The sequence below is a fragment of the Eutrema salsugineum genome, unplaced genomic scaffold (assembly GCF_000478725.1).
Source record: "Eutrema salsugineum unplaced genomic scaffold, Eutsalg1_0 scaffold_2, whole genome shotgun sequence".
Taxonomy (NCBI): Eukaryota; Viridiplantae; Streptophyta; class Magnoliopsida; order Brassicales; family Brassicaceae; genus Eutrema; species Eutrema salsugineum.
Genome location: NW_006256829.1, coordinates 13,959,038 through 13,971,040, shown reverse-complemented (window position 1 = coordinate 13,971,040; position 12,003 = coordinate 13,959,038). Strand labels below are relative to the sequence as shown.

The window sequence follows — 12,003 nt, the reverse complement described above, 5'->3', positions numbered from 1 at the left end:
CATAATTCCTAAAATTTGTTTGAGCTCATTTTGTACGAGCTCAGGGACCGTGTGGCCAAACTGAACCGATGACTTATCAAAAATTGATTTGTTGGCCCGAAACTCCTTCATACAACCGTAATATACTCAAAATCTTATGACATTCCTCCTTGGTTGCTTTGCAAAAAAATAGACTATCATCCGAAAAAAGTAAGTGTGAGACTGATGGACTTGCTCTTGCAATTTTAAGTCCCGTCAGTAATTTTTCATTCTCTGCTTTCTTTATATTTGCCACTAATACTTCTGTACAAAGTATAAACAAGTTTGGTGATAGCGGATCTCCTTGACGAAGTCCCCTTCCCGGAATTATTTGTCCCCTTGGCTGTCCATTTAACAAAACTTTATATTGTACAGAAGTAATGCACTGCATCATCCATGTTATCCATTTTTCCGCGAACCCGAAGCGTCTGAGAAGGTGTTCAATAAAATACCACTCTATTCTATCATAAGCTTTGCTCATGTCCGTTTTGATTGCTATATATTTACTTTTGCAGGACTTATTGGTCGGTAATCCGTGAAACATCTCCTGAGCTATCAGTATGTTATCCGATATTAGTCGTCCAGCCACAAAGGCAGATTGGGTTTCCGAAATAAGATCGGGTAATAATCTTTTTAATCTTTGACATAGTACCTTGGATATGATCTTATAACCAACGTTACAGAGACTAATCGGTCGTAGTTCTGTCATCCTCGTAGGTCTTTCCGTTTTTGGTATTAGACAGATATTTGTCATGTTTAGCCTCTTATCAGAGACCCCAGTTTCAAGGAATTTATTGACTAGATTTACGATATCTGTCTTAATGATTGACCAAAAGCGTTGGTAAAAGAGTGCTGTCATTCCATCTGGTCCTAGAGCTTTTCCCGGGCTCATCATAAATAATGCACTACGTACTTCCTCTTCCGTAGCTATTGCTGTAAGCATTATATTATCATTTTCTGTGATTAGCGGTTTTATCTCTTCAAAAGCTTCATCAAATTCCACTGGAGAGGTTGAAACGAATAAATCATCAAAATACTTGACCGCCACCTTCTCTATTTCCTTTTCCGAATTAACCCATTCGCCCGCCGCATTATGTATGCCAATAATTCGATTTCTTGCTCTCCGTTGTTTCACTTGTGCATGGAAAATTTTTGTATTTTTATCTCCTGAAATGGCCCATTGGTTCCGACTTTTCTGTTGCCAAAATAACTCCTCATCCCTATATGCTTCCTTTAGTTTTTTTGAAACTTCAATCACTTCCTCTTCTGATCGTGAATCATCATTTTGGATTTCCTCTAATGCCCTTTTTAGATTCTCAATTGTTTCCCGCCCATATGATTGAAGATTGTGTCTCCATTTTGATATTTCTCGCCGAAAATTCCTGATTTTGTCCACAAATAGAAACTCTTCTCCTCCATACTTTAGTTCCCAACCTTTAGTAATAGTATCCTTCAAACCGTCTTGTCCTAGCCATCTCTTGTCAAATTTAAATTGTGCCCTCTTATGAGGAATTTTATCCGCAATTGTTGCGACAATTGGTCGGTGGTCCGACCCAATCATTGCTAAATATTCGACAAAGGATTATGTAAATAAGTCATGCCAATTCTCATTTGCCAAGGCTCGATCGAGCTTACATCTAACCATCTTTGCATTTCGTCTTCCCCTCCAAGACATTGTATTTCCTACGCAAGGAAACTCTAGAAAACCGCAATCTTGTATCATCGTATTAAAGGACACGAAACTAGATGCATGTCTTAAAAAGCCACCTTGTTTCTCATGATTTCCAGTTATCTCATTCAAATCCCCAATTATTATCCAAGGTTCTGTACGAGTGAGGCTTATCCTTGTTAAACGTTCCCAAACTTGATCCCGCAATTTTGGAACCGGATCCCCATAAATAAAAGATATAAATACTCTTTTTCCGAGAATTTTCGCTTCAACATCAATTATTCTATTATTTGAAAATAAAATAGTGACATCAAAAGAATTATCATAAAATAAAGCAAGTCCACCACTTGCCTCGCACGGTTCAACCGTGTACATTTTATTATAACCGAAATGAAACTAAAATTGTTGCATAAAAGAAAAATCATTTTTAGTTTCTGAAATAAATAAAAACTCTGGTCTATGCTTTTTCCAAATCTCCCGAAGATAGCTTATTGTCCATCGGCTGCCAATACCTTGACAATTCCAACTAAGTATCCTCATTTATTATGCAGGTTTTGTTCCAGTCAGTCCCAGTTTTGGGTTTGATGAACCCTTGCCAGACTGCTTCTTACGGGGAGAAATCAGAGCTTGAACCATCCTCTTTTTGCTAGTGCCTCCAACGAAAGATGAGCCTTTCATTATCTTCTTCCTATTTGCAGGTTTGTTCCCTTCATTTCCAACCTCAGTACCTTCCATTACAGTGGCCATTATGGTCCCCATCTCACTGTTATTTGTCTCAGAACCCACACCAATGATATTCGTTCTGTCACGTTCAGCATCGGTTTCCCCAGAATTCACCATGATTTCACCTTCTTCCTGTTCCAATAAGTCCTTCACCGCATCTGATTCCAACTGCAGTTCCCCTGGTTCGAATAGAGTAGCACCTTGCTCCACCAATTCACTTTTCCCTGTTGCATCCTCTTGAAAATTCTCCACCATCGTACCTTCAATCTCAAAATCCATGAGAGAGTCATCATTAGCTAATAAATCATCCCAATCATGATCTGTATCTTCTTTGTTTTCCAAATTGTTTTCCTCCATGGTGCTCATCAATTCTTCATGAACCTTTTCTTTCGTCTCTTGTGCCTCCGGAGCTGTTAATCCTTCGTCGTCAAAAACTAGGCTTTTCCTCACCTGTTTCCCTGTATTAAGAACCGCATCTGATGTATCTTTCCCTTTTGCTGCCATATCTGCGGCAGTATCCTCCAAGCTTCCACCAGTTTTATTGTTTTGAAATTCATCATCAATCTCTGCATTCCTGATCTTGGATACACCAGCCGTCGTTGTTGTTATCCGGTATTGTAGATCCTTTGGAGGAGCATAGTTTGTTGGTCTCCCACTTCTAGACGAACCTTCACCATACCGACGGTCTGTTCTTCCTTTGTGGTAACGGTAACTCTCTCCCATATGGGATTGTTTCACCTCCTCTTTTTGACCAAAAAGCTTCCCTTTACCTCTGTTTTGTCCACCATGGAAGTGATTGGAGTTCACCTTTCCCATTTCATGTTTTCCAATGTTTCCGTTAGCCCTGTTTGAACCGTAGTTGACCGCAGCTTTGTAAGTAACAGCACCTGAGTTGTGTGTGGAGTCATCGTAGTGATCCTCTTGCACCTTCCGTTCCGTATACTCTGCTCGGTTTGGGCAGATCTTCTGATCATGACAGAGGCTGTAGCAGATTCTACAATAACCAAAGAGTTTCTCATACCTCAAAAAAACCGTAGTTTCTTCTCCGCCATGAAACTCAACCACTGTTTCAAAGCATAGAGGCCGCAAACCGTTAATCATGACTTGGACTTTGCCATCGTCCAAATTCACCTCCTTGACGTCTCCTAGAGCTTTCCCGATGGTTCGGAACGTCGGGTCAGCCCAGAAGTGAAGTGGTACACCGATGACTCATACCCAGAACATGATCGCTGAAGGATACGACGGATCGACAATTGGTGTCCACCGAACAATCGAGAGCATCCAGTAGTCGAAGTGGAAAGGCTCCATCTTCATGACCTCCTTAATGTTTTCTTCACTTTCAAAATCAAACTGAAATCTCCCAAGTCCCAGATCCGCACCAGCTACCCTCTCCTCCACCTTCCAAATTCGTGGCAACATGTATAGAAGCATCTTCATATCTTGCATCGGTGAGTTCATACACCGACCAATCAAAGTCTTGGAATATTCTTCTATAAGCCCCGAGTTGTCAAAGCGTGGAACCGTAATCTTCATTCTTTTCAAAGAGACCTCAACCTTCTTTCCTGTTGCATCGTGCCTCACCAAATTGCTCTGAGTCATTTTTTGATACCGTAGAGAGATCTCGATAAAGACAGATAATATGAGTAAAGGTTGATGATTCTGTGTTTGATGGAGAAGACTAGCTTCTCTTTGCTTCTTTATATAGCCTCTCGTCTCTCTTAATTTTCTGATACTAAGAAGATCTCTTTTTTGAAATTGTGACTCACCATCTAGATATACTGATATCACTTTTGGGAAAGCTAATATTTGTATGACCTTCCCTGCATTAATCTCCGTGGGTTTAAATCTTGATTTTTTCTCCCGTAATTGATTCCTTCCAATCGTATTTGATTGGGATTCTGTGAAGATCTGTTTTGAATCCTCCCTCAATGTTTTACCGCATCCAATCCCGACGCCCAAACCGAATCTCTTGGATTGCAGATCGTTATTTCCCTTGATTCCATTCGAATCAATCATATCACAGTAGATCCAGACTTCAAACGTAAAGGAAATAGAGTTTCTATGACTCCCCTTTCTTTCTATTATTTGCAGATCTGACTGCAGAAAACTCTCTCCTATATACCAGCCCATCTCTATTACACCGCTAAGATCCCTCCATCGAATCAATTGAACAATCCATATAAAAGTTGCCTCCCATACCGATAACAGATACCATAATCGATCCATCCTTCTATTACAGCCAAAGAAAAATCGTTATCGCCATCCTGGTTACTCGATGAAAGGAAACCTTACTATATGATACTTCCGATGGGGAAATACGTCGTTTTCCCTAACTTTTAATTAACATGTTTGTTATGATGTATTGTTAATGTTGTATGGGCCTAGTTGGGCTACAATATACTTCTAGTTTGCTCAAATGAAATGGATGACAAAAAAACCAAACTATTAAATCCAACACCCTCTTTTTCAAAGACAAGTGATAGGAACTCCTAATTGTTAACCAAACAGCTCTCTCATTTCATTCCCTTTGAATTTATTTTCTTCAACGAAAAAAAAATAGAAAGACGATACATCAAATATGAAAAAAATATTATAAAGGGTGTGGTCCAAAATCATAAGATTTCATCTTTTTATATTTCTGCAACCATATATGAACTGTGGATAGAGAGGAATGCAAGGCGGCATGGTGAACTTCCTTCCCATCCGATGAGACTGGTAAAACTCCTAGATAAAACAGTTCGTAATCGGCTTAGCACCATCCGACTTCAAGGGGATCGATCATTTGAGGATAGCCTCAACTTTCTGTTTTCAACTAGTGAATAATGTGCAGAAGCTAAGTTTTTTTCTTTCTTTGATAAATCTCAAACTCAGAAACACTTGATGTAAAATATGAATTGATTGAATACAATTTTATATTCAATTAAAAAAAAAAAATTATCAAACCAATAACGTGTTTATTGTTATAAATTATTAATATGTATGCCCATTATAAAACCTATATTATAAAGAGGTTTAACATAAGAGTCCCACATCGGTAGATTGTGGGCATAACTAAATCTTTGTATTACCTCTCATTATTCATGGAATAATATACACCAGTTTTCTCTTTCTCTTGATAGCTTATTCACAACATGGTATCAACATGATAGTCTCTAGATGTTTTTCTTACCCTATAAAATGTGATACTTAGTCTAAAGTTTTTTTTTCTAGGATGGTAAGTTATACGTTTCCCGAATTCATCTTTATGGTAGTCTATGCCTTTACGATTTTGATCATATGTTAGACTCTGTTTCCTCAAATCATATTTATATAAAAAAATGATCGATGTTTATCTAGAATAATAATTTGATTGTTTGATCTTTGTATTTCTCATTAAAGATTTTATAAAATATATTAGATATTGAGATCTTGTTATATAAAACAAAAATGATTTAATCTGAATCATATTAGGGTTTTATGAGTTTAATCAAAATTTGCCCTAAAACCGATAACTGATTTAACTGGTTTCCCCATCGAGATAAATAGTACTGCACATGCATTATTGGGATTTTAATCGATCTAGGACTAGCTTTTCATGCTTTGCTATGTTTTCATAAGCACAAGCCATTATCGAATTGGTAATTATACTGAGTAAATTATAATACCGACTCATGCTTCAGATCGTGTTTTCATAACTCAACCTACATGAATTCAATTATGATTCGATTGTTTGATATTTTGTGATTTATTGGTTATTATTTTATTGACTTAATCATCAAGACATGCTACACAATAGAACGAAACATGATGCATTTCTCTATTGTTTAACTATATGTGCTTTATTATTTGATTTGATCCGTTTGTTTCATACCCTCAAAATTTATTGCTTGGTTTAATAAATCGATAGTTTGGGTTGGTTTAGTAAATTGTCTTATTGCTTCGTTAATGAATCATGCACATATGAGTTACCAAAATCTGTTTGTTTGATTAATTCCATTTGGTCAATATTATCATGCTAAATTGGTTAGTTCAGAAGAGCATCGGTTTGAATTGGTATAGATAATCATTTGTTTAATTAGATTTCCTCAAGCAACTTTGAATCATTTTTATTGCTTGATATATCTAATTGTTTAGAATTTTAAAAGTAATGCTAAATGCTTTTTAGGGTGTCCACATAAAATTTTTAAAAATAATTATATTGGTCTACATCAATATTCACGATAAAAAAAATATTTTATTATTTAAAATTACTATTATTTTTAAATAAAGACGGTTAAAGAATAGCCTATACTCCACATAGCTTAGTTTTACGGTGTCAGATAACAACTTCTTAGCCACTTTGCTTCATAAAGATCCTTCACCTGCAAGATAATGAAAAGACAAGTAAGTTTTGGAGGCTAACTACAATATCTGAATTCATCATCAAAAGTCCATACCCATGACCATAAGCATATATACCTGTAAGAAACCATCCCATGCATGTAATCATCAAATGGTAACAGTTGCGCAAACATCAATTGAAGCCAATGACTCTGGCTGTGGGACTGTAAGCACAACCGCTACTGATTCAACCTTCCCCGAAATCTCACCTCCTTGCCGTCTTTCCAAAGCAATCTCTACGCACCAAATCTCTCTTTTCCCTTTATTCAAAAAATACCAATACTCATCGGGTCCCAGAATCACCAACTTCCCACCAAAATTCGCCATTTTAGAGCTGTGAAGAAGGATATTAGCCGGAAAACCTTGTAAACCAGTCAAGGGTCTCCAAATCTTCTGCTTTGGATCATAAATGATTATTGGAGATGCACCAAGCCCCCGTTGAGGATTAGTGGAAAACAACAAACCATCAATCACACAAGAAGACTCTTGCCAAAAAAAACTCATAAATTCTCCTGGCATCACGTACTCTAGTAAACCTCCTTGTTCTCCGGGAGTGTAAGTATAACACATTCTTTCACCCAAAATGTAGATTTTCTTCTCCATAACCGCATATGTCACAAACTTGCTACTCACGTAAGGTGGTATGCCTGTTGTCCACCTGCCTCTTATCCAAAAGTTACCCTTTATATCGAACGTTTCCATCCAATCCATAGCTCGCATCTCACAGCCTCCGACTATGAATATCTTCCCGTTGAACACTCCGGCCGCTGCGCCGCAACGAGCCACTCGCATACTCGGGAGGAAGCGATAAGTGTGGAATCTGCAATCGATGACAAACACAACATTTGTGCGTGTTAGGCCAACGCATCCACCAATCACATACATCTCGTGCCCGATTGTGACCACAGCAGATCCCCAAGGCATGGGAGGGAGTGAGTCGATTTCCAGCAACCTCACAGAAACCGTGTTCGGCAAGTTACTGTAGGGTTTCCTATAGAGGATACACCACCTAGGGCCTCTGAGAAAAAGAGTGGATCCCACGCAAGCGTAAAGAATGGGTTCGGTAGCGCCAAGGCGCAAGCGCAAGTCGTGGAGTCTCGGAGTAACGATGAGGCCACGAAAGGTTTTGGAGACGAGAGTTAGAACAGGGTAACCACGTCTCCTAACCTTTGCCAAAATTATTTCGGCGATTCCGTCTGGAATGTGGAAAGAAGTATTTTTCTCGACTTTTTTTCGTTTATTCTGGAGTTGTTGCGAGTTCTTGTTTGTACCTGGATCGCCGCAATTAAAGTCGTCGGAAGTTTCAGTGATTACAACCATCGTCGTTTGAAGTCAGTCAGCAGCGAATCCACGGGAAGCGAGCCTAATTCAAGTATCTGAAAAGAAGTAATTTTGTTAGTGTATTTTATAAGTGAAATGAAAACATTAAAATTTCATTTCACTTAGTAAATTATTCTCTTATTTCAAGATTTCATAAAATTCTTAAATCTCGTTGTAATTATACATTATCATTTTTTTTCTTCACATATTTGTTTTTCAGAAAAGCTCTGAAAACCTTTTAATATTGGTTCCTAAGCTTTTCCAAACCGTTCTTGTAAACATTTTCCATAATATTTTTTTATAATGTTTTTCAAAAGATCTGATATTTTAAAAAAGGATCGTGTTGAGAAAAAATAATTTATGTTGGGGAAAAAAGAAAAATAATCTCTTAAATAATTTTTCAGTTATAAATAACTATCCACATCGATTTGCTACCACTACATATTCAAATTTTATATGGATCCACTTATATCCAATCTAAAGCCGCCTAAAAGAACTAAAATTTAAAATAATAATATAAATTACTATAAAAATCATATACATAATAGAAAAATAAACTAAAAATATCATATAAAATTTTTCAAAACTAATTTTATAATATTCGTTATAAACATATTAAAAATACAGAAAATTATATATAAATCGGATCTAGGTATGCTTATCTTTGAATCAAAATACATAGATCCAGATTTTTGAACCTTTGAATATCTTATTTTTAGCCTTGATCAGATCAGATCTCGGATCAGATCTCATATATTTTGTCAGTTTTAATTAGCGATAAAACAATCAATTGATGTTTAACTAATTTACTTATAAAATATAAATTATAATTTTCTCTGTACTATTAGAAACAAAATTTTCTTCAACTATATAATCAGCCTAAAAAAAAATTAAAAAAAATAATTGCTTACCTCGAAGTTATTATTGCGCGCGTCAGCACAAACAATACTGATCAAAAAGGGTTTATATATTCTTTGTGTTGTTCAGTTGTAATCGGAATCAGATTTCTGGAAATTCACCGATCTGAAAATTACAAGTTTGAGTTATGAAAATGAAGAGTCGAAAGGCTTTATCGACGTTAGTTTTCCCTTACAATTTTTTTTAGTCAACACAAGTATTTATATCTTTTGGAAATTATTTTATTTTGCTTAAATTTAGTTCCATGTTTATTAGATTTTAATTTTCAAACATTTGTTTCCATATTACTAAAAAAACAGGAAACTTATTAATGTGTTTTTTATTTTTATTTTTAAATTCATTTCATTAATACAACTAAAACAAAAGTGCTTACTCAAGGTTACAACAAACCAACAATAGTTACAAACTCATAATCGAAAAACCAAATTGAACCATAAAGAACCAAACCCCATTGTAAATTATGACTAATTTTTTTTAGTCAACACAAGTATTTATATCTTTTGGAAATTATTTTATTTTGCTTAAATTTAGTTCCATGTTTATTAGATTTTAATTTTCAAACATTTGTTTCCATATTACTAAAAAACAGGAAAACTATTAATGTGTTTTTATTTTTTTTTAAATTTCATTTCATTAATACAACTAAAGCAAAAGTGCATACTCAAGGTTACAGCAAGCCAACAATAGTTACAAACTCATAATCGAAAAACCAAATTGAACCATAAAGAACCAAATCCCATTGTAAATTATGACTAATTTTTTTTAGTCAACACAAATATTTATATCTTTTGAAAATTATTTTATTTTGCTTAAATTTAATTCCATGTTTATTAGATTTTAATTTTCAAACATTTGTTCCCATATTACTAAAAAAACAGGAAAACTATTAATGTGTTTTTATTTTTTAAACATTTTCATTTCATTAATACAACTAAAGCAAAAGTGCTTACTCAAGGTTACAACAAGCCAACAGTAGTTACAAACTCATAATCGAAAAACCAAATTGAACCATAAAGAACCAAACCCTATTGCAAATTATGCCAATTGGGAGATAGCTGGCGAAGGTCCAGAAGAGATCTTGGATGAAAGATGATTTTGGATGAATGAGCCCCAAATTTAAGAGGCCCAGAGCAGCAATCAGAGCAGGACCCAGAAATTCTTAGGGGAAGATCAATCGATATCTTCAACGATGGAATATAAAGAACAACCAAACAACCAATATTGCATGCAATCACTCGCCACAACAGGGTTCACAGACCTGAAGGATGAGATTTTGTTCTTAATGATGATAGAGAGCTGCAGAATCACCGAGTCAGTGGTTCTGTGGGAGTTTCGATGGAGCCAACAATTACACTCTCTCCATATTTCATAAATCGCTGCTTGCCACGCAAGCTTTGAGAGGTAAGTGTTATGATTATTTCCTGCAATTGTAGAAATGCTGTTAACCACACAAGATCAAGAATAGCTGATACTGGAGATTCCAAACTTCTACAATTGTATGAAATATTATTCTAATAATTATTATATCGTGCTATATTATTACAAAAATATAAACTTCTAAACACAATAAATATAAACTTCTACAATGTAGACTTGTTGGCAAACTTCGATAGTTGGATAATGATATTGTGATCTGTATCGTTAATAAACCCATAAATTTTGATAGTTGGATAATGATACTTTTGGAAAAACTCATCATTTGATCAACCATGACCATTATTGCTATGTGCATCAATATTTGCTGATGTACAACATTCCAATACTGCAGATCTTTAAATTGCAGTTTGTTTCAGTGTGTATTTTTCAGACACTATTATAATTTTGTACTCGATTTACTTTATGTTTAGTAAAAGTATCGATTATGGAAAAATAGAAAAACCATTAATGGAAAAAGAGAAAGAGTATCAATTCTGAAGCATAAGTAAACCAAAGTGTCATTAAAAAAACATTTAATTAGTAAAAGTCTAAACCAAAACAAATAAAATAAACTATCGTTTCCTTACATTCTGAAAGACAGGACCTTGTATACAACGTTCAAAGTATTGGTTTGTGGCTTATGTATAGTATCCATTATCAGAATCTTCAAACCAACTCTCGAAGTAACACGTGATATAGCCACATAAAATTGTCCATGGAAAAATACGGGTTTTGGTAAATACAGTCCAACCTTTTGCAAAGTCTGTCCTTGGCTTTTATTGATAGTCATTGCATAGACGATAGCTACATGGAATTTTCTACGCCTCATTCTAAAAGGAAATTTTGTCTCGGTGGGGGAAACAAACATTCGTAGGATCAAGACCTTTTGACCAATACACTCACCAGTTATGTGGCTGGCTTGAATAACATGTTTGGCCAATTGTGTTACCAAGGATCTTGTTCCATTGCATAAACCACCTCTAGGGTCAATATTTCAAAGCAACATAATAGGTATTCCTATTTTTAATTTTAATTCATGATTTGGCAATCCTGAGATCTTAATACTATTAAGATATGATTGGGCACGGACATAGGAGTTTCAGAAACGTACAACAGAACTTGATGTTATAAACTAACGACTGAAGAGTATTAAAAAAATCATTTAAAACATAGATGATAAAATAAAATAAATCCCAAAGTAAACACCATCCAAAATTTAAGACCAAAATGCTACTAAATAAGTGTATGAAACTCACAAACCAATTGAACTAAAAAAAAGGGAATTTTTCGTCTCCACATAATCGTTTTTCATCTTCTTATTTATATGTTGGTTTTTCTTCTAAACTGTCTTTTTCTTATCTTTCTTTATCGTTTTCCACCTTTATCTCTCCTTATTCTCTCACGTCTACTTCTTAATTTTTTTTTTTCTTTTTTTTTCTTCTTCCTTCTCCTCTTCATTTTATATGTCTTTTATTACTTCTTATTCTTTAAGATTTTTTTTAGTCACGTCTTCTTCTTTTTTGTGTTTTCCACATCTTTTCCTTATCTTCTTCCTCTTCTACTTCTTCTTCTTCATCATC

General features: G+C 35.1%; 3 protein-coding genes across 3 annotated transcripts; all 3 read right to left on the bottom strand.

The window, feature by feature from the left end:
- Nucleotides 1–2,230: 2,230 nt before the first annotated feature.
- On the bottom strand, nucleotides 2,231–3,511 carry LOC112086538. The gene has a single exon (XM_024155507.1). It carries the CDS (start codon nucleotides 3,509–3,511, stop codon nucleotides 2,231–2,233), a length of 1,281 nt encoding a protein of 426 aa, XP_024011275.1.
- Nucleotides 3,512–3,619: 108 nt separating this feature from the next.
- On the bottom strand, nucleotides 3,620–4,009 carry LOC112086537. Its single transcript, XM_024155506.1, has one exon. The coding sequence runs from the start codon at nucleotides 4,007–4,009 to the stop codon at nucleotides 3,620–3,622; it is 390 nt and encodes a 129-aa protein (XP_024011274.1).
- Nucleotides 4,010–6,877: 2,868 nt separating this feature from the next.
- LOC18018333 (putative F-box/kelch-repeat protein At2g21680) lies at nucleotides 6,878–8,089 on the bottom strand. Its single transcript, XM_006401932.1, has one exon. It carries the CDS (start codon nucleotides 8,087–8,089, stop codon nucleotides 6,878–6,880), a length of 1,212 nt encoding a protein of 403 aa, XP_006401995.1.
- Nucleotides 8,090–12,003: the final 3,914 nt, after the last annotated feature.